Source organism: Serinus canaria, chromosome Z, assembly GCF_022539315.1.
Source record: "Serinus canaria isolate serCan28SL12 chromosome Z, serCan2020, whole genome shotgun sequence".
NCBI classification, from domain to species: domain Eukaryota; kingdom Metazoa; phylum Chordata; class Aves; order Passeriformes; family Fringillidae; genus Serinus; species Serinus canaria.
Genome location: NC_066343.1, coordinates 75,171,966 through 75,198,569, shown reverse-complemented (window position 1 = coordinate 75,198,569; position 26,604 = coordinate 75,171,966). Strand labels below are relative to the sequence as shown.

The 26,604-nt window shown below is 54.5% G+C and overlaps 1 protein-coding gene across 1 annotated transcript in view; it reads right to left on the bottom strand.

The window, feature by feature from the left end:
• The window catches only part of LOC127061099 (uncharacterized), a 34,128-nt gene that overhangs the window by 91 nt on the left and 7,433 nt on the right, over positions 1–26,604 (bottom strand). Inside the window, exon 6 of the mRNA XM_050987379.1 lies at positions 4,782–4,994. Within this exon, the coding sequence (XP_050843336.1) occupies positions 4,782–4,994 (213 nt within the window). The remainder of the gene's footprint in view (positions 1–4,781; positions 4,995–26,604) is intronic.

The following is a 26,604-nucleotide window of genomic DNA, read 5'->3' as shown; positions in this document are numbered from 1 at the left end:
CGCCAGCTGCAGCTGCCAGGCTGCCCAAGGGGGCTCTGCCCTGCCGGGGACGTGCAGCTCCCGGCTCCCTGACCAGGCAGGGAAGGAAGGAAGGAAGGAGCAGCTTCCCAAACGCTCCATGGCCATCGTTGTGGCACCTGCAGGGGCGCGGCTGCGGCAGCCAGGCTGTCCCCAAGCCCTGCCGAGCGCCGAGCAGGAGCCAATGGCTCGTGGAACAGGGAATGACAATTCCCGGCTCAGCAGCCTCCGAACGCAGCCCCAGTCCCGGGAAGGCGGCACAGCCGCCTCCTTTGGAGGCTGCTCATTACAGGGAGAGGCTCTGCGCTCCCACTGCTCCAATGCTGCGATTGGATTCCTACAGCAATTAGTGCGCCATCCTCTAAATGCCGCCTTTATCCCGCGCACATCATCCGGCAGCGCCGCCGCGGCTTTCCTGGGAATCGGGAGCGGGAACGCGGGGGCTGGTGGGAAAAGCACGAAAAGAGGAGAAACTTCCAGCCCTGGATCCCAGAGATTGCTCCAGATGGAAATGATCCAGCCCTGGATCCCAGAGATTGCTCCAGATGGAAATGATCCAGCCCTGGATCCCAGAGATTGCTCCATGGGAAATGATCCAGCCCTGGATCCCAGAGATTGCTCCAGATGGAAATGATCCAGCCCTGGATCCCAGAGATTGCTCCATGGGAAATGATCCAGCCCTGGATCCCAGAGATTGCTCCAGATGGAAATGATCCAGCCCTGGATCCCAGAGATTGCTCCAGATGGAAATGATCCAGCCCTGGATCCCAGAGATTGCTCCAGATGGAAATGATCCAGCCCTGGATCCCAGAGATTGCTCCAGATGGAAATGATCCAGCCCTGGATCCCAGAGATTGCTCCAGATGGAAATGATCCAGCCCTGGATCCCAGAGATTGCTCCATGGGAAATGATCCAGCCCTGGATCCCACAGATTGCTCCATGGGAAATGATCCAGCCCTGGATCCCAGAGATTGCTCCATGGGAAATGATCCAGCCCTGGATCCCAGAGATTGCTCCAGATGGAAATGATCCAGCCCTGGATCCCAGAGATTGCTCCAGATGGAAATGATCCAGCCCTGGATCCCAGAGATTGCTCCATGGGAAATGATCCAGCCCTGGATCCCAGAGATTGCTCCAGATGGAAATGATCCAGCCCTGGATCCCAGAGATTGCTCCAGATGGAAATGATCCAGCCCTGGATCCCAGAGATTGCTCCATGGGAAATGATTCAGCCCTGGATCCCACAGATCTCCAGATGGAAATGATCCAGCCCTGGATCCCAGAGATTGCTCCCATGGGAAATGATCCAGCCCTGGATCCCAGAGATTGCTCCAGATGGAAATGATCCAGCCCTGGATCCCAGAGATTGCTCCAGATGGAAATGATCCAGCCCTGGATCCCAGAGATTGCTCCATGGGAAATGATCCAGCCCTGGATCCCAGAGATTGCTCCAGATGGAAATGATCCAGCCCTGGATCCCAGAGATTGCTCCAGATGGAAATGATCCAGCCCTGGATCCCAGAGATTGCTCCATGGGAAATGATCCAGCCCTGGATCCCAGAGATTGCTCCAGATGGAAATGATCCAGCCCTGGATCCCAGAGATTGCTCCAGATGGAAATGATCCAGCCCTGGATCCCAGAGATTGCTCCAGATGGAAATGATCCAGCCCTGGATCCCAGAGATTGCTCCATGGAAATGATCCAGCCCTGGATCCCAGAGATTGCTCCAGATGGAAATGATCCAGCCCTGGATCCCAGAGATTGCTCCAGATGGAAATGATCCAGCCCTGGATCCCAGAGATTGCTCCATGGGAAATGATCCAGCCCTGGATCCCAGAGATTGCTCCAGATGGAAATGATCCAGCCCTGGATCCCAGAGATTGCTCCAGATGGAAATGATCCAGCCCTGGATCCCAGAGATTGCTCCAGATGGAAATGATCCAGCCCTGGATCCCAGAGATTGCTCCAGATGGAAATGATCCAGCCCTGGATCCCAGAGATTGCTCCAGATGGAAATGATCCAGCCCTGGATCCCAGAGATTGCTCCATGGGAAATGATCCAGCCCTGGATCCCAGAGATTGCTCCATGGGAATGATCCAGCCCTGGATCCCAGAGATTGCTCCATGGGAAATGATCCAGCCCTGGATCCCAGAGATTGCTCCAGATGGAAATGATCCAGCCCTGGATCCCAGAGATTGCTCCATGGGAAATGATCCAGCCCTGGATCCCAGAGATTGCTCCAGATGGAAATGATCCAGCCCTGGATCCCAGAGATTGCTCCATGGGAAATGATCCAGCCCTGGATCCCAGAGATTGCTCCATGGGAAATGATTCAGCCCTGGATCCCACAGATCTCCAGATGGAAATGACCCATCCCTAGATCCCAACTTTACAGAACTTTCTAACATCTCCAACATGAGATAGAGCTCTCTGGAGTCACCTCATTTCCCCTGTAATTCCACCACAATTCCATGAATTCCAAACTCTTTGGTTCGAGCCGCTGCTCACGCAGAGATCTCCATCTGGATCAAGTCCAGGCACTGAGCACGCTTTGGAAAATCCTCCCAGGGCCAGGAATGATGAGGTGTGAACAGCACCCAGCCCTGTAAGGAGCCGAGAGGCTCTGGAATGAAGGAGTGAACGCCCTCCCAGCCCGGAGCAGGACATTCCCGCAGCAATCCCTCTCATTTAGCAGCTCATGCAGAGCCCCTCTGTCCGAGGCTCTGTGTGCCCCTGTGCCACCCGGCTTGGGGACAGGCTGGGCACTCTCCCCGTGCCCCTCGGTGTCCCAGCAGCTGCTGCCCGTCTCCTCCCCGCAGGTATCGGCAGGGATTAGTGCAGCTTGGCCTGCTCGGCAGCGCCAGCAGAGCATGTGGAATTGCATTACCCACGCTCCAGCTCGCCGCCGTGCCGCTGCCTCCATCCCCTCCTTCCCTCCTTCCCTCCCGCGCTCATTTTCCAGCCCGTGGCCCCGTTCCAGGTAGGAAGTCGCACACACCTGGCAGCACCTTCCAGCTCTCTCACCGGGAGCCCCCAATTTGCAGCTGGTTCTTTCTGGGAAAACTGCTGCTTTCCCAGCCCATCCGGGACTGCTTCCAAGAATCCCTGCAACGGCAGGGGGTTCTGGGGATGCTTCCTGCACTCCCGGGGGCTGTGGTGGGTGAAAATTGTGGAATTGCCCCTGGAAATCCTGGGAATGAGCACAAAGGCTTTGAAGGAGAGCCTCATGCACCTCGGGCACACCCCCCAAAATGCACCAAGATTTAGCGTGTTCCAAACTCGCCCCCACACTTCCTGACTGAGTGTCCTGGATTAAACCAGCTTTATTTCACAGCTCCATCCTAGGAAACCCCGGGATTTGCCTCCATCAGAGTTGTATGAAAAAACCAAACAAGTCTCAGTCTCAGAAGCTGCTCCAACACTGTGTAAGTTTTTCTCGGGATGACGCTGGGCTCTAAGCACAGCTCTGGTTTGGAGATCCCCACAACCGACAGATCCTTACCCAAATCAAGCACACGGCCTCGCTGCCACCCCGCTGACCAGAACCCGGATTTGGGGGTGTGGAGCCCCCCCTGGCTGGCACCGAGCCCCCCTGTGCCCAGCCTGGCAGCAGAAAGGAGCTGCACAGCCCGAGGGCAGCTCCCGGCTGAGCCCAAACCCAGGCGGCTTAAGAGACTGTAAGGCCTTGGATCTCCCTTTGGAGCGGGATTAGAGGGTGTTTGTCCTCCAGATTCACACCAGAAGGAGCCAACTTTAATCTCCTGCAGGGCCTTGTTATCCTCTTTTCCGAGACTCATCCCATGGGATGTGCAGCCTCTCCGGAGGGGGGAGCTGGGCCCAGCTGGCCCTGGGCCCGAGGTGGAGCAGGGAAACTCTCCCTGTTATGTGGGGAGGCTGGAAAACCTCTCCGTGGATCTGCTTTGGTGGGAGCTGCCTGCAGCAGTTTCAAAACATCAGGACAGCTGCCCGTGACACAAAGGTGCTTCCTTCACCCCTCATTAATTTTTCCAGGGATCTGGTACTTGCTATGGCTAAGGGACAAGGGGAAGGATTAATCCCCATCTTGCTGGTGGAGATCAGGATAGAGTGAGGAAGGAAGGGGAGCTGTAATGAGAGCCATTCTCACGTAGTTATGTTTGAAGAATCTCAAAGTACCGTTCTTCCATCCTCTGCAAAGGCACGGAGGATTTCTAAAGGACACATCACGGTTTTCACCCCTCATTCCAGCATTCCCCAATGAGAAATTCCAATGGCAACAAAGCAGGGAACTCGCTGTGCCAGCGGCAGCCTTCGAACGGATGGCTTGGCGAGGGAGAGGAGGGAAGGAAGCACTCAAAGCTCTCATCAGATGCTCCGAAAATTATTTCAGCTGCTAAAAATGCTAAACAAATTTGGATTTCAAAGGCCATGTTCCAAACCCTTCCCCTTTGATAATTGCTTTTTTCGTTTTTTTGAAGCCATCTGTCATCGATTTCATTCCAGCCTCAGAGGGCCGATGTTCCCCTCACGGGACGGGGAATGCGGCAGCTCCCCGGTGAGAGCTTCCAGTGCCCCGGGGGGCTCGGGGAGAGCTGCCCAGGGACTTTGGACAGGGCACGGGATGCCTGGACGATGGGAGAAGCTTCCCTTCGACGGACGGGCCTAGACGGGACATTGGGAGGCGGCGCCTGCCCGTGAGGGGGCTGAGCCCCGGCACAACGCGCCCACAGCAGCGGCTGCTGCCCCGTCCCTGGAAGCGTTCCAGGGCAGTTTGGAATTACCTGGGCCGTGGCAGGTGCAGGTGTGGCATCGGGTGGTTCCAGAATCCGCCTCCATGCCGAGCCGCCGGTGGCTCCGAGCTCTCTCCGCGCCGCCGGGGCCGCTCCGCTTCCCGCCGCTCCGTGAGGGGAAAGCCGGGGCAACAGCGCCCCCTGGCGGCCCGCGCGAGGGCGGGAAAATGGCGGGAACGGCCCCGCTGTGAGGGGACAGCGCTGCTGTGAGGGGACAGGGCCGCTGTGAGGGGACAGCGCTGCTGTGAGGGGACAGGGCCGCTGTGAGGGGACAGGGCCGCTGTGAGGGGACAGGGCTGCTGTGAGGGGACAGCGCTGCTGTGAGGGGACAGGGCCGCTGTAAGGGGACAGCGCTGCTGTGAGGGGACAGGGCCGCTGTGAGGGGACAGGGCCGCTGTGAGGGGACAGACCCGCTGTGAGGGGACAGACCTGCTGTGAGGGGACAGCGCTGCTGTGAGGGGACAGGGCTGCTGTGAGGGGACAGCGCTGCTGTGAGGGGACAGGGCTGCTGTGAGGGGACAGGGCCGCTGTGAGGGGACAGCGCTGCTGTGAGGGGACAGGGCCGCTGTGAGGGGACAGGGCTGCTGTGAGGGGACAGCGCTGCTGTGAGGGGACAGGGCCGCTGTGAGGGGACAGGGCCGCTGTGAGGGGACAGCGCTGCTGTGAGGGGACAGGGCCGCTGTGAGGGGACAGGGCCGCTGTGAGGGGACAGCTCCGCTGTGAGGGCAGGGACAGCTCCTGAGGGCAGGGACAGCTCCTGAGGGCAGGGACAGCTCCTGAGGGCAGGGACAGCTCCGCCATGGCAGGGACAGCTTCACTGTCCTGGGCTGTGCCACCTCCTCAGGACAGAGACAGCTGCACTGTCACCTCCCCATGGCAGGGACTGCTCTGCTATGGCAGTGCCACCTCCCCATGGCAGGGACACCACCAGTGTCCCAGGCTGCTCCAAGCCCCATCCAGCCTGGCCTTGGGCACTTCCAGGGATCCAGGGGCAGCCCCAGCTGCTCTGTGCCCCCCGTGCCAGGGAACAATTCCCTCCCCAGATGCCACCTGAAGATGGATGGATGGATGGATGGATGGATGGATGGATGGATGGATGGATGGATGGATGGATGGATGGATGGATGGATGGATGGATGGATGGATGGATGGATGGATGGATGGATGGATGGACGGACGGACGGACGGATGGAACCAAGAGAGGTCTCCTGAGGCTGTTGCTGCAGCTACAGGGAAAAGTAGAAGCTTTCTGACACCACAGGGATGTCCACAACAGCACAAAGCCTCCCAGTTTCAATTCCCAGCCCAGCTCAGCCCCTTTGCATCTCCTCCTTCCTCCTCTCCCCTTCCAGAACCCTCTGGAGTTTTGCTGCTTGGCTCCTTCCATTGCCACCCCATTGCCATCGCCATTGCCACTGCCATTGCCGTTGTCACTCCCCATTGCCATTCCCATTGCCATTGTCACCGCCATTCCCACTGCAGTTGTTTCCCAGAACTTGCATTTCCACCCCTTTCAAACGCATTCAAGTCCCAATTAAAGACATGAATGCCTGCTCACAAATGCAAATCAGAGCCCCTCTCCAGGAGAAAATTCCCCTTTCCCTGCCTCAGCCCGGGCAGAGCTGGGTGCAGGAGCATTATCCATAAAGCCTGTAATCCAATCCAGCCCTTCCTACCACACTTCCCCAGTTTTTTTTCCGGATATTTTCTATTTTCATCCCATGTAATACACAGTCTTGGCATTCCTTATCACTCCCAGCCATGCCTTTCGCTATATTTTTCATGTTTGTTCCAAATTCCAGGGCGGTGCATCCTCTGTGCCTCAGACCAAAGGCCTATCGCCGCTCTCATCACTTTAATTAACCCAGGGCCAGGCAGGGCACGTGTTGGATTGGGGCTCCAAAGGAGGAGAGGCTCCGTCCCTCCTGCCAAACCCCGGGCTGGGAGCGAAATGCTCCCTTCCCGCTGCATTCACTGGGATTTTTGCAGGCATTGCTTGGAAGATCCCTTGGAATTCATCACCTCCCAACAAGCAGAGAGTGAAATTTGTATGAAATGACTCCGGAAACCAAAATTTCCCAGCCTGGCAGCATCTCCAAATGATTTCCTCTTGTAAGGGCTTCCCACTAAAGGCACTTCCAGGGGCAGCTGTGGAACGGGAGCCCGGCACAGGGAGCTGCTTCTGGCTTGGGAATTCCCTCCAATGTCCCTGGGGCTTTGGGAATTTCCTCCAATTCCTATTGGGAATTTCCTCCAATTTCCCAGTGGCTTTGGGAATTTCCTCTAATTTCCCTTTGAGAATTTCCTCCAATTTCCCCAATGGCTTTGGGAATTTATTCCAATTTCCCATTGGGAATTTCCTCCAATTTCCCAATGGCTTTGGGAATTTCCTCCAATTCCCATTGAGAATTTCCTCCAATTTCCCCAATGGCTTTGGGAATTTCCTTCAATTCCCATTGAGAATTTCTTCAAATTTCCCCAATGGCTTTGGGAATTTATTCCAATTCCCATTGGGAATTTCCTCCAATTCCTATTGGGAATTTCCTCCAATTTCCCCAGTGGCTTTGGGAATTTCCTCTAATTTCCCTTTGAGAATTTCCTCCAATTTCCCAATGGCTTTGGGAATTTCCTCCAATTCCCATTGAGAATTTCCTCCAATTTCCCATTGGGAATTTGCTTCAATTTCCCAACAGCTTTGGGAATTTCCTCCAATTTCCCAACACCTTTGGGAATTTTCTCCAATTTCCCAACGGAAGCTGCTCCTTCTCTGCCTGCCTCCTCGTGGCTGGAATGTTTTCCCAGCCCAAGTGGATTTGAGTTATTTATTGGGAATGCATTTTCCCTGGAAATGAACGCCGGGGCTGTAATTTGGATGTAATGTTCCCCCAAAGCCATTCAGGCAAAATCTCTTTTTAACTGTGCCTCATTACCAAAATCCGGGAGCAGCCAGCGGAATGCTGATGATTTCCCTGGCAAAGGGGGAAAAGCATCAATTCTTTCTAATGGGATCTTTAATAATAAAAAAGAACATCATCATTACTACCCAAAGACTGATGGCTTCCATGGGGCTTCCTCGCCGGCATTCCGTCGCATTCCGCCTCCGCCGCGCTCGCAGCGTTAATTATTGGAGACTAATTAGGCAAAATTGCAGTGGGAGCCCTAATGAGGGCGGGGCTGCAAACCCCGACCTCCAACGGCCTCGCCCTCTCTGGGGACCCCAGGCTGGGGTCACTGGGAGGGTCCCAGGGTGAGGTCACCTCCCGAGGGACATCTGTCCTGGGCGCCAGCCTCCTGCAGGACAGACGGACACGCTGCAATCCTGCCCCACACACTGTGTGTGACACTGCTGTCACCCTCCTGGCTCCATGGGTGTGACACTGCTGTCACCCTGCTCCCTGGCTCCATGTGTGTGACACTGCTGTCACCCGTGACACTGCTCCCTGGCTCCATGTGTGTGTGACACTGCTGTCACCTGTGACACTGCTCCCTGGCTCCATGTGTGTGACACTGCTGTCACCCTCCTGGCTCCCTGTGTGTGACACTGCTGCCACCTGTGACACTGCTCCCTGGCTCCATGTGTGTGACCCTGCTGTCACCCCCCTGGCTCCATGGGTGTGACACTGCTGTCACACTCTGGGCTCCATGTGTGTGACACTGCTGTCACCCTCCTGGCTCCATGTGTGTGACACTGCTGTCACCTGTGACACTGCTCCCTGGCTCCATGTGTGTGACACTGCTGTCCCACCTGGCTCCATGTGTGTGACACTGCTGTCACCCGTGACACTGGGCTCCATGTGTGTGACACTGCTGTCCCACCTGGCTCCATGTGTGTGACCCTGCTGTCACCCTCTGGGCTCCATGTGTGTGACACTGCTGTCACACTCTGGGCTCCATGTGTGTGACACTGCTGTCACACTCTGGGCTCCATGTGTGTGACACTGCTGTCACCCTCCTGGCTCCATGAGTGTCCCACAGGCTGTGTGTGACCCTGCTGTCCCTCCTGGCTCCATGTGTGTGACCCTGCTGTCACCTGTGACACTGCTCCCTGGCTCCACGTGTGTGACCCTGCTGTCCCTCCTGGCTCCATGTGTGTGACCCTGCTGTCCCCCCTGGCTCCATGAGTGTGACCCTGCTGCCACCGTGCAATGATGACCCCAGTAATTATTCATTCATCCCAGTTAATTTGTCACCGATGGAAGGCAGGACCCCCACAGTGGAATTGGGGGCCCAGGGCCCCCCGAGCCCCATCCTGCCGTGCCCAGGTTGCAATCCTGGAGCAGCTCTGCCAGCAGGGTCCCTCCCCGAGCTCCCGGAGCTCCTCCCCGGCTCCCGAGCCCGGAGCGTCCCCGGCACCCCCGGGGCCTTCCCGGGACGCAGCTGCTGCCCCGGCCCGGTGCGAGCTCTCCTCGCTCCCTCCATCCTCCTGGAATTAATTAAGGGAAAAGGAAGGGAAAGGCCATCTCTGCCACTGCTGGGAGCTGCTTTTGCCTTTCCCCAGGCTGTTCGGGGCTGCCACAAATATTTGGGGACGGTAATGAAGTGGAGAGAGGGAGAAGCAGCCGGAGTTTTCCTGCAGCTGCCGCTCCCCCTCGGAGAGTCGCGGCACCATCTCCGCCGCTTTTCCCCTCATTACCTAAGAAGATTAAAGGCTTTGGGTTTGAAAAGTCCACTCTCTCTCTCCTCCGCGGGTATTTAGAGGGTGTAATTCCCGATTAAGTTTCACTGCAGCTTCCCGGGGAGCAGAGCTCCCTGCAGGAGGAGCGGGGTGAGACGGGCTGCCAGATCTCGCTGTCAGATGTGTGCCACAGCCTAATGGGATTTACATTCCGGAATAATCTGCCCCCAAAGCTCTTCCCATCGCACTTGTTAAGCGTCTGGGAAATAATAATAAGGAATAAAAGTCAAGCGCTGCGAGGGGGAGATAAAATCACTGCCTGTGGAGGGGCGACCCTGAGCAGCAGCTGGGATCTCACCAGCGGCTTCACCTTGCTCCTGGAATTTTAGAGCACCAAAACTTCCCTCCATCCAGCCAGGATGAAAATCCAGCCAAGGAGAGGCTGACAGCTCCTGCTCTTTGTGCTGCGAGTTTTGGAGCTGCTGGTGAGGAAATCCCACCTGCAAATCCATCCCTGATCCCTCCAACTCTTCCGAGTGTGTTCCCGACCCTGGAACTGCACCTGAAGGTTCACAAGAGAACTGGAACATTGACAGGAGAACTGAAACAATGACAGGAGAACTGGAACATTGACAGGAGAACTGGAACATTGACAAGAGAACCCAAATTTCACCTGAACATTGATAAGAGAACTGGAACATTGATAAGAGAGCTGAAACATTGATAAGAGAGCTGGAACTGCACCTGAATGTTCTCAAGAGAACCCAAATTTCACCTGAACAATGAGAAGAGCACCCAAATTTCACCTGAACATTGACAGGAGAACTGGAACCATTGACAGGAGAACTCCTGGAGGAAAGCTCAGCCCGAAACCCGGAGGGATTTTGGTGCCACACCGAGGAGAGGAAGCAGAGTTCACCCTGTTGGGTTTGGCTCTGCTAAGGAGCAGATTTGGGGCTGGGATTTAGGGGAAAACTTCCCTGAATTCAGGCAAGGAAAGAGCTCCAAATGTGGTGGTGGGGCTGGAAATAACTGCTGGCTCTGCCTGTGCCCGGTGAGGATGGAGGGCATGCCAGGAGGGCACTGCAGCACCCAGGGGTGGCAGTGCCACCTGCTCCTGCAGGGCTGGCACCATGGAAAGGGCCAGAAGGGAGCCACGGATCAGCCAGCTCCAGGGCAGGATGGCACCTGCTCAGCCAGGCTGGCACCCAGGGCATGGAGGGGACGTGCTGTGGGGTCACTGCCAGGGCTGGGTGACAGCTGGGTGCCAAGGTCACTGCCAGGGCTGGGTGACAGCTGGGTGCCAAGGTCACTGCCAGGGCTGGGTGACAGCTGGGTGCCAAGGTCACTGCCAGGGCTGGGTGACAGCTGGGTGCCCAGGCTGGCCCTGCTGGCTCTGCTGGGTGCCCAAGCTGGCCCTGCTGGCCCTGCTGGCCCTGCTGGGTGCCCAGGCCGGCCCTGCTGGCTGCTGTGGGTGCCAGGTGCCCATGGGCACGGCGCTGGGAGCGGAGCTGTTGCAGACACAGCCAGATTGGCAGCAGATGGTACATCCCACTCTCGGAGAAATATTTGAAAGGGCAACCAAACACAGCAGGAGCCATTTGCCAGCCCACACGGCTGGGGAGGAAAGAACCAACCTGGCTCCTCTGGAAGCACTGGGCAGAGCTGGAGGTGCCACCCAAACAGTGCCAGCTGCTCCTTGTTGGGCCAGAGAACCAGAGGCCACATCTGGAGTGTTGGGAGAGGGAAAGAAAAGCATCTCCTGCTCCTCATGCCATCCCTGGGGAGGAGAGGAGCATGGCCAGCCCTCCTGGGTCACCCCCCAGCAGGGGTGGCAGTGCCAGCCAGGGAAAAGGGGCACGGGGCTGAGCTGGGGGTGCTGCCAGGTGAAATCAAGAGCCAGGAAAAGCAGAACCAGAACCCAGAACCAGCCCAAACCATCCCATAATTCCCTCCAAAAAGGCCCAAAGGTGCCCAGCAAGGCTGGCACAGCACCCAGAGCAGGAGCAGAGATCCCCGTTTGCCTCTTCTCTCTCGGCTGCCCACGAGTGCAGCCCAGCAAGTGCTGACTGGAACGTTTCCATTGTGGAGATTCTGCTCAATATGCATATCTTAATTGCATTAGTCAAAATAATTAGCTAATACATTTTTGCATAACGACGAGGTAAGCAAATATCACCCGAGCTCAGAGCTTCGTGCCTGAGTAAATTTGGGAAATTAATCGACTCCCAATTTCCTAATTACCTGCCTTTTCTTCCAGCCTCCACCAATGGAACGCTCCTGCCTTTTGTCATTTCAGAGCTGCCTTGGAAACGGTTGGAAAACACCTGGATTTGGTTTTATTCCCACCTCAAAAAACCCACCAGGTCCTGGGGGATGAGGAGACCCTGGATGTCCCCAACCCCACCAGTTCTGGTGACACAGAGACACCCTGGATGTCCCCAATCCCACCAGGTCCTGGTGGCACAGAGACTGGTCTCTGTGCCCGGGCACTGCCCTCTCTGGGGTGGCACGGTGCCCATGGTGAGCTGCCAGATGCCAGGGGAGGTGACAGAGCTGGCCTGAGTGTGAGGGACACCGCGGGTGCCAAAGGGAGATGTGACACGGGACAGAGGTGACAACAGGTCCGGCGGCGCGGGAGGCGGGGACAGAGCCGGGGGAGAGGGAGGGGACACGGCACAGACAGCGGGACACGGCACAGACAGACAGTGGGACACGGGACAGCCCGGGCGTGGCCGCGGTGGCTCCCGGGGGGTGGCGCGGTGACAGTGGCAGCTCCGGGGCCCTGCGGGGAGCTTCATTTTCTGCCTAGGTGACTCTGCCAGCCACGTCTCGTGCTCTACTTAGCATTTCGCCTCCCCTGTCACCGTGCCATGTGCGGGCACAGATGGCACCATTTATCTTTCATCCCCTTTGTCACTGGCAGCCAGGGAGGGACACGGGACAGGGGACATGGGACAGCTCCCTCAGCCCTGCCCTGGACACCTCCAGGAGGTCCCTGAGCTCCTTTTCTCCAGGCTCAGCCCTGCCCTGGACACCTCCAGGTCTGCCCCAGAACCATCTGAGATTTACCCTCAGCACTCCCTGGGCTCTCTGACCTCCCAAATTTGATTTAATTTCCACCAGACAGCCCTAAAACCACGTTGGGGCTCTTCAAGCTCCCAAACTTTGCAATAATTTCCTCACAAATGGGTCCCTGCTCGATAACTTCATTTTCCCAGCTTAATTAAAGCAGCAGCCTTGCCTTGTCCACCAAAGAAAGCAAAGAGTTTTCAAAAATTCCACTCAATTATACTTATAAATCTTGCCCAGGTAATGAAGATATTCTTTGGAGTGCAGAAGAGCTGGACACTTATCTTCCTCCCCAAGATAAACCAGCCCATCCATATAATGCATGGCTGAGCCTCCCTGCTCCCAGGCCTGAATCCCATTTTCTATTAAATAATCATCATGGTAATTAATAGAGTGGTTATTTTATCTGCCTAATCTGGTTACAGCCATTTATCAAAGGCATATAAATGAGGGCCTTCATTAGGAGTTTCCAAAGGGCCCAGAAAATGGAATTTTCTCTCCAACTTAATAAGATCCTTGACTTCGTGGCAATCCCAGGAAGCAAATCCAGATTTGGTCGGGTTTTTTTTTTTGCTGTCACACTCAATTTGTTCATTTCTCAATTCTCCATTAGTTTTGCTGGGCTGGAACTACCCGAGGGAGGGGATGGGGACAGGGAAGTGACAGGGACAATCCCTAAAACCCCTCCCAACCCCCACTGACCGCTGTTTGAGAGGAGGGAAGAGATTTCCAAAGGAAAACATTCCAAGGTGTCACCGCTGAAAGGGAGCTGATTAATGACAGCCCGGCAGATAAGTGGCACTTGAAGCGACTTTCCCCGGTGACATAATGTCCCCTCCGATTCATGGCAGGGCCATAAAACACCTGGATGGAGGCGAGCAGATGTTGCTTACTCTCTCCTTACTCCCAGGAGTAACTCGCAGCATCTCCAAAGGAGCCCCCGAGCCACTTCCAGAGGTGTGGAGAGAGTTGGAGAGGGAGGATCCCGCCTGTCCCCTGGGCTGTCCCCTCGCTAATCCGGGAGGCAGAGCCGTCCTTCCCCCGGGAGGGCGGGAGCTGCAGGACATCTCCTGACCCTCCTCCTCCTCCTCCTCCTCCCGGCTTGTGTCACCTCCAACCATCCCAGACCATTCCAGCCAGGATTCTTTAAGGAGCTCTGAGGGATTTCCCTCCTTGTCACCACCCCATTAGTGCCACCAAATAACCTGGAATGACCAACCCCTTTTGCCTTGGTCTTTCTGTCACAAAATTCAACAGCAAAGGGAAAAAACCTCTTTTCCTTCACTCCTCCACCGGCTCCAACAGGCAAAAATCACAATTTGTTCTGGGGTTTCCCCCGTGTTCTCCTGCAGATCCCACTCCAACCACGACAACATCCTAGAAAAGGAACAAAAATCATGTCCAGCTATCAGGGCTTTCCTCAAGATCCTAAACCATTGCATCCATAAGTCAGAGAATTCCATTCATTTCAGCCTCCTGAGATGAGAGAAGAAGTTCAAGTTTCTGGTGGAGATAAATAAGATTTTCCTTCCAGCAGTTTAACAGCTGCACCAAAAAACAACCCAGAGAAAGGGAGAAGTGAATCCATCCATTTTCTGCAATCAGTGGCAGGTGCAAGTCAAGGGCATGGCCTTTAGCAGGACCCAGGGCTTGGCCAGAGCTCTGCCAATTAATCATCCAGCAAAACGCACTCGACAGCTTGGAGAAGGCAGCGATTCCTTTTCCCATGATTGCGCCGCTCACTCGGCCCTGCCAGTCCCAGAGAGCGGCAGAGACTCGGGGGGAAGCTGGGAAAGGTTTGGCTGTTGGGGACTTGGAGCATTTTGGGCTCAGAGCTGGCTGGGGAAGGATTGCCCTGAGCTGGGAGGGAGTGAAGCTCTGCCAGGTTTCTCTTTGGAAGGACAGAATTCCCTCGTTGGGTTCATCCCCCTGGTTTGTTGTTGCAGAAGGCACAGCTGGAGCTCCAGGGGCACCCAAAGGGATCAGAGCTGCCTGCACCCCCCAGGCTGAGCTGTGTCCCCCTAAAACTCACCCGGTGACACCCAGAGGGACAGCTGAGGGTGAAACCCCGGTGCTGCTGGGATGTGCAGCCCGCAGAGAGCAGCTGAGCCCTCCCTGCTCCCCCGAGGCTGTCTGTCTGTCTGTGTCTGTGTGTCCCAGCGGGCTGGCACATGGCCCTGGCTGCTTTCTGTAAGGGCTGGCTGCAGCTGCTATTTTTAGGCCCGTTAATAAAAAGGATTGCTCGTCATTAGAGCGGCTTAGCAGGCACAAATCACAGCCCTGGTGGAGCTTGGGGGAAGCGAGGTGATCCATCCCACTAATCCCTAACAAAGTCCCTAAATCCCAGCTCCAGGAACTGGGTTGGAGGCTGAGACCTCTCCTTTCCTCCCTGAACATTTCCTATCAGTGTTCCCATTTACCTCCCAAACCCAGAGGCTGAGCCCTGCAGCACCACCTAAAGCCCAGCTTAACTAAGTCCAAGGTGGGAACAGCACCGGGAATTTCTGGGATCCCCTTTCCTGCAGCCCTTCCCACTGTCCCTGTGCCTCCCTCAGCAGCTCCCAGTCAGGATTAAATTAGGATTACATTGCTCAGCCTCTAAAAAAAGCCCAGGAAAGGATGAAATGTGGGATTAAGAGTCTGGGGAAATCTCCTGGTTGCTGGAAGATCTTGGTAATAGGGAGATTTTGGGAAATTAGGAGTTTGAAGGGCTGCAGAGCAGCCTGAGCTGGGCTTACAGCTAAAGCCTCTAATCCCTGGGATTCCCGAGTCCAGAGAGCTGGAAGGTGCTGCAGGATCCCCCTTTTTCCAGAGCTGTGGAATTTTTATAGGATGGGAGCACTTGGGGTGTTCTGGAGCAGGCTGGGCTGGAGAAAGGTGTCCCAGAACCCTCAGAAGCCCTGACAGGGCCACCAACCCGGGAGGGGACAGTCTGTGACCTAAATCCAACCCCAATCCAGGCCTAACCCTGCTTCCCTGGGATGGGATGGATGGATGGAGGGATGGATGGATGGATGGATGGATGGATGGATGGGATGATGGATCCATGATGGATGGATGGATGGATGGATGGATGATGGATGGATGGATGGATGGATGGATGGATGGATGGATCCATGGATGGATGGATGGATGGATGGATGGATGATGGATGGATGGATGGATGGATGGATGGATGATGGATGGATGGATGGATGGATGGATGGATGGATGGATGGATGGATGGATGGATGGATGGATGGATGGATGGGTATGGATGGACATGGAGGGGCATGGATGGATGGATGGACATGGATGAGTATGGATGGACATGGATGGATGGATGGGTTTGTATCTCCATGGATGGACATGGATGGATTTGTATCTCCATGGATGAGCATGGATGGATTTGTATCTCCATGGATGGGCATGGATGGATTTGTATCTCCATGGATGGGCATGGATGGGTTTGTATCTCCATGGATGGGCATGGATGGGTTTGTATCTCCATGGATGGGCATGGATGGGTACAGATGAGTTTGGATCCCCATGGATGGGTATGGATGTGCCAGGGGCTGGGGCCCAGTTCCAGATCAGCACTGGACACTCTCTGGGAATTGGGGAATTCCAGATGTTCAGGATCTCCTTGGCCCCAGCTGTGAGGGTTTCACTGGCCAGGACACCTGCAACTTCCTGATTCGTGGAATGAAATCTGGAATTTATTTGGTAGCTAAAAGGAAATACCCCCTTAATTCCGAATTAAGAATGGAGCCCCAGAGTCAGGGACAACAGCAAGCCTTGTCTTTTTCCTTGGAGTTTCCCTTCAAAGGTTCAATTTCTATTTCTGCTTACGAGTGAATTTTTTCCTTCTTGTTTAAAAGAACAAAAAATTAATCAGCTGTCAATGCAGCAAATTTCAATTCTCCATTCAGCAGTGTTTAATAAAGCCATTCCAGAATGCTGCATTGAGCAGGAGGAGAAGCCAGCCCACTCCACGCAGCTCTGCTCTGCTGGAGGACTGGCACTTGAGTGCTCCAGATGAAAGGCTCCCACTTTTATCCCTGCAACTCCTGAAACTAAAGGGCTCCCAGGGAATAATTGGCTCTCCAGAGGAGCAGAGGGCTGAACAATGTCCTCGCTGCCTCTCCAGCTCTCTCCCGCATCTGTCTCCGCTTTGGAGCAAGAAATTCAATCACGGGACCTACAATATTCTCCCTTTACACTTTGCTCAATTCTAAATTCATCCTAAATTCCCAGAGCTGCGGGGAAAGGCGAGGGAACAGAGGCTGATTGTCCTTCCTGCCCGGGATGTGCTGAGGGCGCCCCGAGCAGGGTGGGAGCGGCCCCGGCTGAGCTGGGCTAGAGCCGGGCACGGCCGGGCTGCTGGGGCTGACTGGAGCCAGCCCGCCTCGCTAAACCCGGCTCAGGGCACACTCGGGCTGTTAGACCCGGCTGGATCCCTCGCTAAACCCGGCTCAGGGCACACTCGGGCTGTTAGACCCGGCCGGATCCCTCGCTAAGCCCGGCTCAGGGCTCGGTGCCAGCAGGGCTGGGCCGTGTCGAGCGCGATCTCAGCGCTCGCTGGAGCTGAAACATCCCCGCGCTGGCAGCACGAGGTTCCCGCACTCCTGGCCTACTTAAGCCCTGTTTTAAACGGGGTTTTAGCGTGGTGAGGGCTGAGTGACACCCTCAGCACCGAGGTGGGATGGTTTTCCACTCTTTTTTTTCCTTTTTTTTTGTTTCCCGGGGAGGTTTTTGAAGCTGGGAAGTGGCTGAGCCTCCCCCCCTGCTCTGACACCGAGGGGTTTTGTGTCTGTTTTTGTTCTCGTTCTGGATGGGAACCGGAGCTGCTCTGCCTGGCCACAACTCTCCAAACAGGAAACCTGCCTAATCCCAAAAGGATGCAGCTTCCCCCGCCTGCCAGGAGTCCTAATCGCTCCCAAATGTCCCCGCTCCAAGCCCTTCCTACCTGGGCGTGGACATCAAAGGGACCACCCGTGTCCAGCGGCGCTCTCGGGGCTGCGCTCCCAGCACATCTGGAGCAGCTGGAGCTGCGTGCACAATAAACATCCAGCCTGAGTGCTGCGATTGCTGGCAGGGAAGGCAGAACTGCTGCCAGCCCTGTGCCTTTAAACACCAGGAATAGATTTTGTTGGTTTTTTTTTTTATTCTAGTACTGACAAGCAGCGAGCCCCAGATTTCGAGAGGTCTAAATGTGACTTCCCTCTGCTCCAGTGCTTCTAGAATATCCCTCGCTTTCTCCCCAGCAAGCTGACGGCATGTGAAAGTCGTTCTTATTTTTACCCTCCTTCTCCATATGAAGAAGGCAACACAGTCCATTTGCTGCGAGCCCCTCAGCATCTGCTGATTTGTCAGTTCGATTTAGCTGAGGAACCTTCACGGTGCCTGCTCTCCATTCCTGCTCCTCCACCGGGGGCACCGTGTGCCAGCCTGACATGTGCCAGCAACGCCGGGCACCTCGAACCTCCCTGGGCACCTCCAGCTCCTCAGCAGCCACCCCTGAGCTCCTCTCTGAGCAGGATTGGGGTTCCCCCTGAGCCCCTTCCCACCCCCCTGAGGATTCTCCAGCTCCATTCCCTTCTTTCAGGATTGAAGGTTTGGCCCTGTCCTGCTCCTGGAGGGTGACACAATCCAGGTGCCATCAGTCTTGGATTCATTTTTTTATCTCCTTTATGCCATCCTTCAGCCTCTCTAGCAGCACTTTTATTTTATGGGATTGTTTGTGCCTCTAATCCTGCCTGGGCCTCTCCTTGTGGAAAACCAGAGCTGCAGGATGGCCTGGAAGTTCTCAGCTCCAGCTGCTGGACCTGTTGGGGATGAGCAGAGCTTGGGGAACCTTCCTTGGATTCTGCTCCTCCAAAAACCACGGAGCGAGATATAAAATAAATCAAATCTGGGGATCTGATTTCCCTCCTCATCCGCGCTTTTTAAAGGCGAGCTGGCCTTTAAGCCTTCAATTAATTGAACAAAGATTTCCAAATTGTTCAATTGGTTTCATTAGGAAGTGTATAATAGAATAATAAAGTAAAACAAATGATATAAAGCAGACCCACTAATTAGCGGTACATGATTGATACAGCTTTGGACGAGGCATTTGATCTCCAACAAAATGCAGTTCCTTGTTAAGAGGATTTTTAATTGATGTGCAGAGAGGTATTAGATGATGTTGGAAAATAATTACTCCAAAGCTACTCATGCATTTGGCTGAACATAACAAATGAAGTTTGGGCTCTGGATCTGGCGGAGTGGACACGTGCTAATTAATAACGAGAGGAACAAGCATCTTCCAGGGGCTTTAACCCAGTGTTTACCAGGAGATTGCCTCGCAATTATCGCTCCATAATGAGCTCGTCACGCCGCCCCAACGCGCATTACTCAGATGTCAGCGGGGACGGGCGCGGCCCAGCCCCGGCAGCGCCCCCGGCAGGGGCGGCACCCGCTCGGGAGGGCGGCCCGGGGACACCCGGAGCGCCACCGAGGCTGGGGACACCCGGGCTCACCCCGGCATCTGCCCTGCATCCCACCGGGGGGGGTCCTGGAGAGGGCAGGGTCGGTCAGCCTGGCAGTGCAGCAGCTCCCAAATCATGGAATTCCCACTGGGAATAACAAACCTCAGTGGGAATAACAATTCCTGAGAGTCCCAGACCAGGCTTGGAGCATCCTGGGCCAGTGGAGGGTGACCCTGCCCTGCTCTGGGTCTCTTCCCAATTGCAGCCCCTAAATCATGGAATTCCCAGTGGGAATAACAAACCTCAGTGGGAATAGCAAACCTCAGTGGGAATAACAATCCCTGAGAGTCCCAGGTCAAGCTTGGAGCATCCTGGGCCAGTGGAGGGTGAGCCTGCCCTGCTCTGGGTCCCCTCCCAGCTTTGGGCCATCCCTGGGCGTGGCTCCTCTTCACCCCCAGGAGCCAGAGGTGCTTTCACCCCTTGAAACTCAAGGCTCCATCCTCTGGGCCCTTGGGAACCAAAGGAACTCTTCCCACTTTGCTGCCTGAATCCCACAGTTGTGGTTTGGGATGCACAGCACCCGATTTAACCCTTTTGGTTCCGGGCAGGGAGCAGGCTGGAGGTGCCAGGCTCCCCAGAGGATCCCGATCCCGGCGCGTGTGACGAGCGGTGCCGGGAGTGTCACTTCTCCTCCCTCCCAGTGACACTTCCCCGCCGTGGCTTTCTATTTGTACTCCAATGTGTGTTTGGTGGGTTTGAGCACTTGTCACTGGGTTTATTTTGGGCAGAAGGAGGAGAGGATTTGGGGAGCTAATCAAGAGTTTGCCAAGTTTCCCAGCAAGGCCCAACCCTGCTCCGAAGCTCTCCCTTCCTCCTTTGCCACCTCCTCCTCCTGCAGGAGTTGATCAATCTGTTAATTAACGGTGTTTATTCTGCTGCTGGCCCCGCCTGAGCCGTGCCTGGCTGATTATATGATTAGGCAGCGATGATAACGCATGTGGGAAAAGGTATTTCTTGTGTGTGTGTGTGTGGGCTCCCCATCGCTATGGAAACAGGCAAATATTTGCAGACCTCCACTCCTGATTAATACCTCCCCGATTCTATAAAAGGGCTGGGAAGGAGAATTCCCGGCCACAGATTCGCTCTGTGTGCACCAGGCTCCTCCAAGCTCAGCCTTTTAAGGCCCCTCAAACCCGGCAGAGCTGCCTGGGAATTATTTTTAAACCTCTGCAGGAGCAGCACCTCTGGATTGTTCTCCATCAGGAGAAAATCTCGAGGAGAATCCCTTGGGATTGTGGCTCTGGCAGAGCTCAGGGAGGAGGAGAGCAGGTGGAGGAAGGCTGAGGCTGGGCCAGGCAGGATTCATCGCTCTGGAAGAGGGGAATTTGTCTCCAGGCATTCAGAAGTTCTTGACAAGGCTCGAGGTTTAAGGACTCATCCACAAAATTATGGGATGACAGAATGCCCTGAGTACCTTGGAGATCTTTTTCAGCTTGTGATCGATACTTTGAGTGCCAACATCCCACTATTGAGGCTGGGATTCCTTCTCCATCACAGCCTGGCAATTCCTGGGAATGTTTCAATCCAGCAGCAATTAATGCATGGTGAAACACTCCAGGTAATTATCTAATGAGCCCCGAATTACCTGGAGTTTCAAGCACGTTTCAAGCAGGGAAACAACTCCGGGTGATTTTGGGGTGTGAAGCTCTGCTGTCCTGCAGAACCCCCCAACATTTCTGAGCTGGGAGAGAGCTCAGAGCTGTTCTCTGACAAAAAAAAGCCCCGAGGGAGGCAAAGCCCGGCTCCACCCTCCGACTCTCGGCCTCGCCCGCAGCTCTGGCAGCCTCTGGGCCACCAGGTTTGTGCTGTGCTGGCCCTGCTGGAGCTGCTGAGCCAGGCGAGTCCCCCCCTCTGTGCTGCCACCTTTACCTTTGAAAGATGCTGATCCCCATTTTCTCCTCCCAGCTGCCTGCTCCGGGAGAGTTTATATTCAATTCTTGCTTCTGCACGAGGAAAAAATAAAAAATTAAAAAAAAATAAAATCAATAAAAAGCGTACCAGAGATTGAAAGAAGTGGCAGACTTCACACAAAATGGGATTTATGTTCTGCAGAGGGGAAAACATCCAGCAAAGCAGAAAAGGAACTTCGATTGTCCAGCCCATGAATGGCTGTCCTGCTTTAGCTAGGCTGAAAACGTTATTAAATAACATTTATTTAGCACTTTATTAGCGAGATAAATCATCAGCATTTCTCCTCCTAGCAGGGAATTTAATTTAACTGAGGCTGCCTCAGTTTCCCCCAGCGCTGGACGGGGCACCCCGGAATTCTGGATTTATCCCACAAAGCCAACCCTAATTAAGGCCGATTAATCCCACCAAACCAGCCCTAATTAAGGCCGATTTGTCCTCCAAAACCAGCCCTAATTAAGGCCGATCTGTCCCACAAACCAGCCCTAATTAAGGCAGTTTTGTCCCACCAAGCCAGCCCTTACCGGGGCTGTGAACACACCTTGGCTCCTCTCCGCCTGCTTCAACATTCATGAGCCCTCATGAATATGCAAATGAGAGCTAATGGCGGCCGAGCGGGGCTGAGCATGGGCTGAGTTCGTGGGACTTGGCCTTGCCTTAATTAATCCCCGTTCAATTAAGGCAGAACTTGGAGGTTTGGGAAGAGCTCTGGGCTGGATAAGGAGCTCTGGATATTCCAAGGATTTCCTATGCCTGGAACACCGAGGGGCTTCAGCTGGAAACTTCTGGAATCCTGCTGCTTCCTGAGGAACCCAGAACATTTTTAGGCTGAGAATTCCAACAGTTTCCAGGCTGGAGATCCCTGAAATCCCAGCAGTTTTCCAGCTCTCTGAAATCCCAGCAGTTTTCCAGCTCTCTGAAATCCCAGCAGTTTTCCAGCTCCTGAGGATCCCAGCAGCTTTCCAGGATCTGCTGGATGCCCCCAAGGAATGGGAATGTGCTTTGTGTTGATGTTGATTTATTTTATTTGATTTTATTATGGGATCTGATTCCCACACCTCTGTAATTAGTGATTATTTCTCTTTTTTTTTTTGTGTGTGTGTGCATTTTGAGGCTGTGCTGCCAAGGGGTTCTGACACTCCAATCTCTGCAGAGTTAAAAAAATGAAATAAAACCAGGATAATTTCCTTTTTTTCCCCACCTTACCAGGAAGATAAAGCAGCAGCAGTGCTGCATTTGTGCTGCAATTTTAGCCATGTTGATAATCTCCTTTTGATGCTAATTAATTACAAGTCATCATCCAAACCGATGAAAAGCACGATGGCTGCAGCAGGGATTTTTATTTTTGTTTTTAAAATCAAAATAAAAATCTTGTCTTTATGTATTTGTTTATTTGCCACGGCAAAAAAAAAAAAAAAAAGTCATTTATATTCATGGGCAAACAGCTTCAGCACGTGGCACTCCCAGCTCCAGCTGCTGTTCCCTGCTCCCAGGGGTAAATCCCAAAGTCCAGCCCTCCAAGGGATGGATGGGGTGTTTGGGAATTGGGAATGAAAAGGAAATACCATTTATCTGCAGTTCATATCCAGCCAGAATGATTCCCAGATCCATTCCCAAAGAAAGGGAGAAATCACATCCCAAAGTTCTGCTTGTTGTGGATTTTTTGGGGGTGGGAGGAAAGGCTTCATTTCCCAGCTGGCATTCTGGAATGTTCTCCTGGCTTTGCACTGAAGGGCTGAGGCAGGTTTTGGGATCCTGGGGGATGGCTCAGCCATCATTTGTGAGCAGCCCCAAATTCCTTGGCAGCTTCCAGAGGGGACAAACAGAAACTTTTGGACACCAACAAGACCACGGGGATTGAAAAGGAAATCTTTTCCTGATGATTCCACGGCACGGTGACATCAGCACACCTGGAGCTCCCCGTGCCACATCTGCATAATTTATGCTAATGAGAAGGGGCGGAGCTAGGACTAGCAGAGGTGCTCAAGCTCCGCGGCACGTTTTTTGTTAATCAAATGATCGGGAATTAACAGGGCTGCAGTAATTGCCTTGTTAGATGGAAATGAACGCGGGATCGGGAGTGTGACTCACTGTTCCAACCACATTTCGATTGTTGTCGGTACAATTAGGATTTGGAATTTACAAGTGCAGGAGAAGAAGGGCGGGGGGTGTTTATTTTATTTAATCAATCGCTATAGCAACGGGAAAATTCAACGGGAGATGTTCCCTCTGCCACGTCCGGGGGGTTTGGACTCCTTCCTCAAGTTCAAAACTTGGAGGAGAACTCAAAGCAGCTTTTTCAGCAGCTTACCCCGATTCCAGGCTGCTCCATCCTGGGGAATCTCAGCTTCCCACCAGGTGGGGCAGAGCTCCTGGCAGTGAGGGATCCTCCTCTGGAAGGGAGAAAAGGATAAAGGGAATGAATTGTCCAGGAGTGCTGGCCCCAAACCAACAATTCCCAGCTGGAGAGGGAGCTGAAAACATCCCTGAAATCCCCGCTGGGGGAATGTCAGGGCTGCTCCTCCTCCTCCTCCTCCCGGGAATTCTGCTTCCCCCTCGGGGTCTGTCCTGGCCAGGGGGAGCCGCTCCCTGCTCACCTTCCCTGGGATTGTCCCACCCTAGAGCTGGAAAGGTGCTGGGATCCTCAGGGAGCTGGAAAAGTGCTGGGATCCTCAGGGAGCTGGAAAGGTGCTGGGATCCTCAGGGAGCTGGAAAGGTGCTGGGATCCTCAGGGAGCTGGAAAGGTGCTGGGATCCTCAGGGAGCTGGAAAAGTGCTGGGATCCTCAGGGAGCTGGAAAGGTGCTGGGATCCTCAGGGAGCTGGAAAAGTGCTGGGATTTCAGGGATCTCCAGCCAGGAAAGCTGCTGGGATTTCAGGATCTCCAGCCTGGAAAGCTGCTGGGATTTCAGGGATCTGGAAACCTTCTGGGATTTCAGGGATCTCCAGCCTGGAAGCTGCTGGGATTTCAGGGATTTCCATCCTGGAAAGCTGCTGGAATTCTCAGGAGGAGGAGCTCAGGCTGTGATGCCCACCCTGGAGGTTGCCAGGGCTGCCCACGAGGGTGCCATCCCTGCTCTGGTGGCCAGGCTGCTCTCGGTGACCCTGGCACTGCCACCCTGCCAGCCCAAGGCCTCGGGAAGAAGGAGGAGGAGCCGCGGGTGAATTTCAGCTCCTGCAGGAGGACAAAGCTCATCTCCCTGGGAACTGATCCCGATTTTTTGGGGAAGCAGCACCGGGAGCTCCCATCTCCCTGAACAAACACAGGTTGGGAATCTCAGATTAAGGCTCGGCTTTAATTGCAGCCGGAGGAGGTGGGAAAGGCAGGATTTCCATAAGGACAGAATTCTCGGGATATTTACGGCCCCATTTAGCTTTGCCTTAAAAGGGGAGGATTTTGTTAAATGCTCCTACAAATCTCCTTTACCCTTTCCTGGAAAAGGGCAGCACCATAACAATTGTTAAATTGATGTCTGAACGTAGAGCTCCTCACACCTCCTGCCTCCAGCTTTTCACCCTGAGCTTCCTCCATCGGAATTCCCGGGATCCACGGGGGAATTTCTATGCGATTTTATCAGCAGAACGCGCTCCTGGAATCTTTTGGAAGGGCAGGAGCTGAGGTTGGAGCAGCCCTCCGACCTTAGGAGCGGGGATTCCAGCTGTGCCAGCGCCTGGACACCTTTCCCAGCGAGCATTTCCCCTCCAGCCCCACCTGCAGCAAAGGCACGGAGGGTGCAGGAAATGTCAGAAGCGCTAATCGCTGCCTGTTCCTCCCTCTGCCGAGCCTGGGCAGGGCCGAGCCCCAGTCGGGGCTGCAAAAGGCGCTCGTGTTTGTGCCGAGAGCCCCGGAGAAAGCGCCTCTCGCACGGCACTGCCAGCAGCATCTCCTCGGGGAGAGCCGTGCCTTCCCAGCCGAGGCGTGTTAGCCTGACATTTATCACAGTTTGCTTTTTGGAACTCCTGCCTCGCTTCTCTCTCTCTCTCTCTCCCTGCTTCCCTCAGCCTCTGCTGCTATTCCGGGCGCTGCTTTCCCCGCTCGGGTCACACCGGGAGCGGCACCTACCTGTGGATCGGGGATGGGGAGGTGTGGGCGTGGGAATGCGGCTCCTCTGAGCCGGGAGAATCCCGGCAGGTTTAGCCCGGGGCTGCCTGCAGAATTCCCGGGATCCCGGCGGGATCCTGTCCCCAGGTCCCTCTGTCCCTGCTCTGTGGCAAGCCCTGCCCCCTGTGCTGTCCTGTGTCCCTCTGTCCTGTCCCGTGTCCCTCTCTCCTGTCCCCATGTCCTTCTGTCCTGTCCCGTGTCCCTCTGTCAGTGCAAGCCCTGTCCCCAGTGCTGTCCCATTACCTCCAATCCCTCCAGACTCCCCCCAGACAAGCTGGGAATATCTCAGTGCCTGTTTCTTCATCCATTTGCTCTTTCCATCCTTCCTTTTCCTGAGGTGGCTCCAACCCATCCTGCCTGCCTGCTCTGGATGGGTTTTTAATCCAACAGCTGGAAAAATATGAAATATTGAATCCAAAATATGAACTATGTGAGCCCAATCCATCCTGGATGGATGCTGGGCCCTGGAATGTGCCCCTGTGCCCACCCTGCCAGGCACCACCTCCCTCAAGGAGCTCTAAACCAAGGTTTAGGGTGGGATTAAACCCCCCAAGAGTCTCTCTTGAGCAAGGGATGAGCAGCTCCAGCTCCTCCCAGAGTAGCTTTCCTAGAAAAACTTGAATTTTTGGGATCTGTGGCTGGACCCAGGAGCCGTGGCTGTGTTTTCCCCTGAGCTGTGCTCTGTTTGGAGCTGGAGGCTGAGTGTTTGTGGCATTTTTTGATGTTTCCATGGGGATCTCTATAGAAACAAACTCTGCTACCCCTTCATTTATTAATTGACTTTGTTAGGGAACCAAAGGTAAAGCTCAGCTCTGGAGAAACAATGCCTTGAAAGAGAATTGCCATCCTCCTTTTCCAGGGAAAGGCCTTGAGTCTGTGGTGAAAGGACAACATTTGCAGCTCATTTCATCCTGTCAAAGGCATGAGATTCCACAAGGTTTCCTTTGAGAGTGAGGAACAGCAGCTGATGGGTGCCATAACCACAATTCCAGCCTTCCCTGCCACTCTGCAGCTCCCCAGGGCACAGCAGGGATTGGGGATGGCACAAAGTCCCTGTCCCCTCAGCCCTGTGGATTGTGGCACAGCCAGGATGAGCTGGAGCCACCTGGGTTTGGTTTGGAATCTTCCAGAGGTGCTGCAGTGATGAAATCCTTGAGTAATCCTTGGAATCATTTCTCTGCTTTGGAAAGGAACAGGAGGAAAAATATATTCCAAAAATATATTCCAGGGATTGATTTTAGATGGGAATGTTTGAAATTGTATCTTTTAGGGAGTGAGGATTCTTTGGAAGGGTTCCTGGGTGAAATCCAGGGCAGAGGATTTATCCCAGCACCAATCCTAAACCCCATCCAGGCTGGCCTGGAGCACATCCCTGGGGACAAAACCAGGATGATCCTGGAGGAGCCACCATCACCCAGCTCCAGTCTGGAGGAAAGATCTGGAACTCCTGCAGATCAACTGACACCTCCTGCCCTACTTAAAACTGGGGCAGATCTCCCAAAATGTTTGGGGATGAAAAGCTGAGGAAGAGGTGACACCTGTGACAAGGAGCTGCTTCTTCCCAGGTGACAAAAGGCACTTCCCACATCCTCCCAGGTATTTTGGGAGCT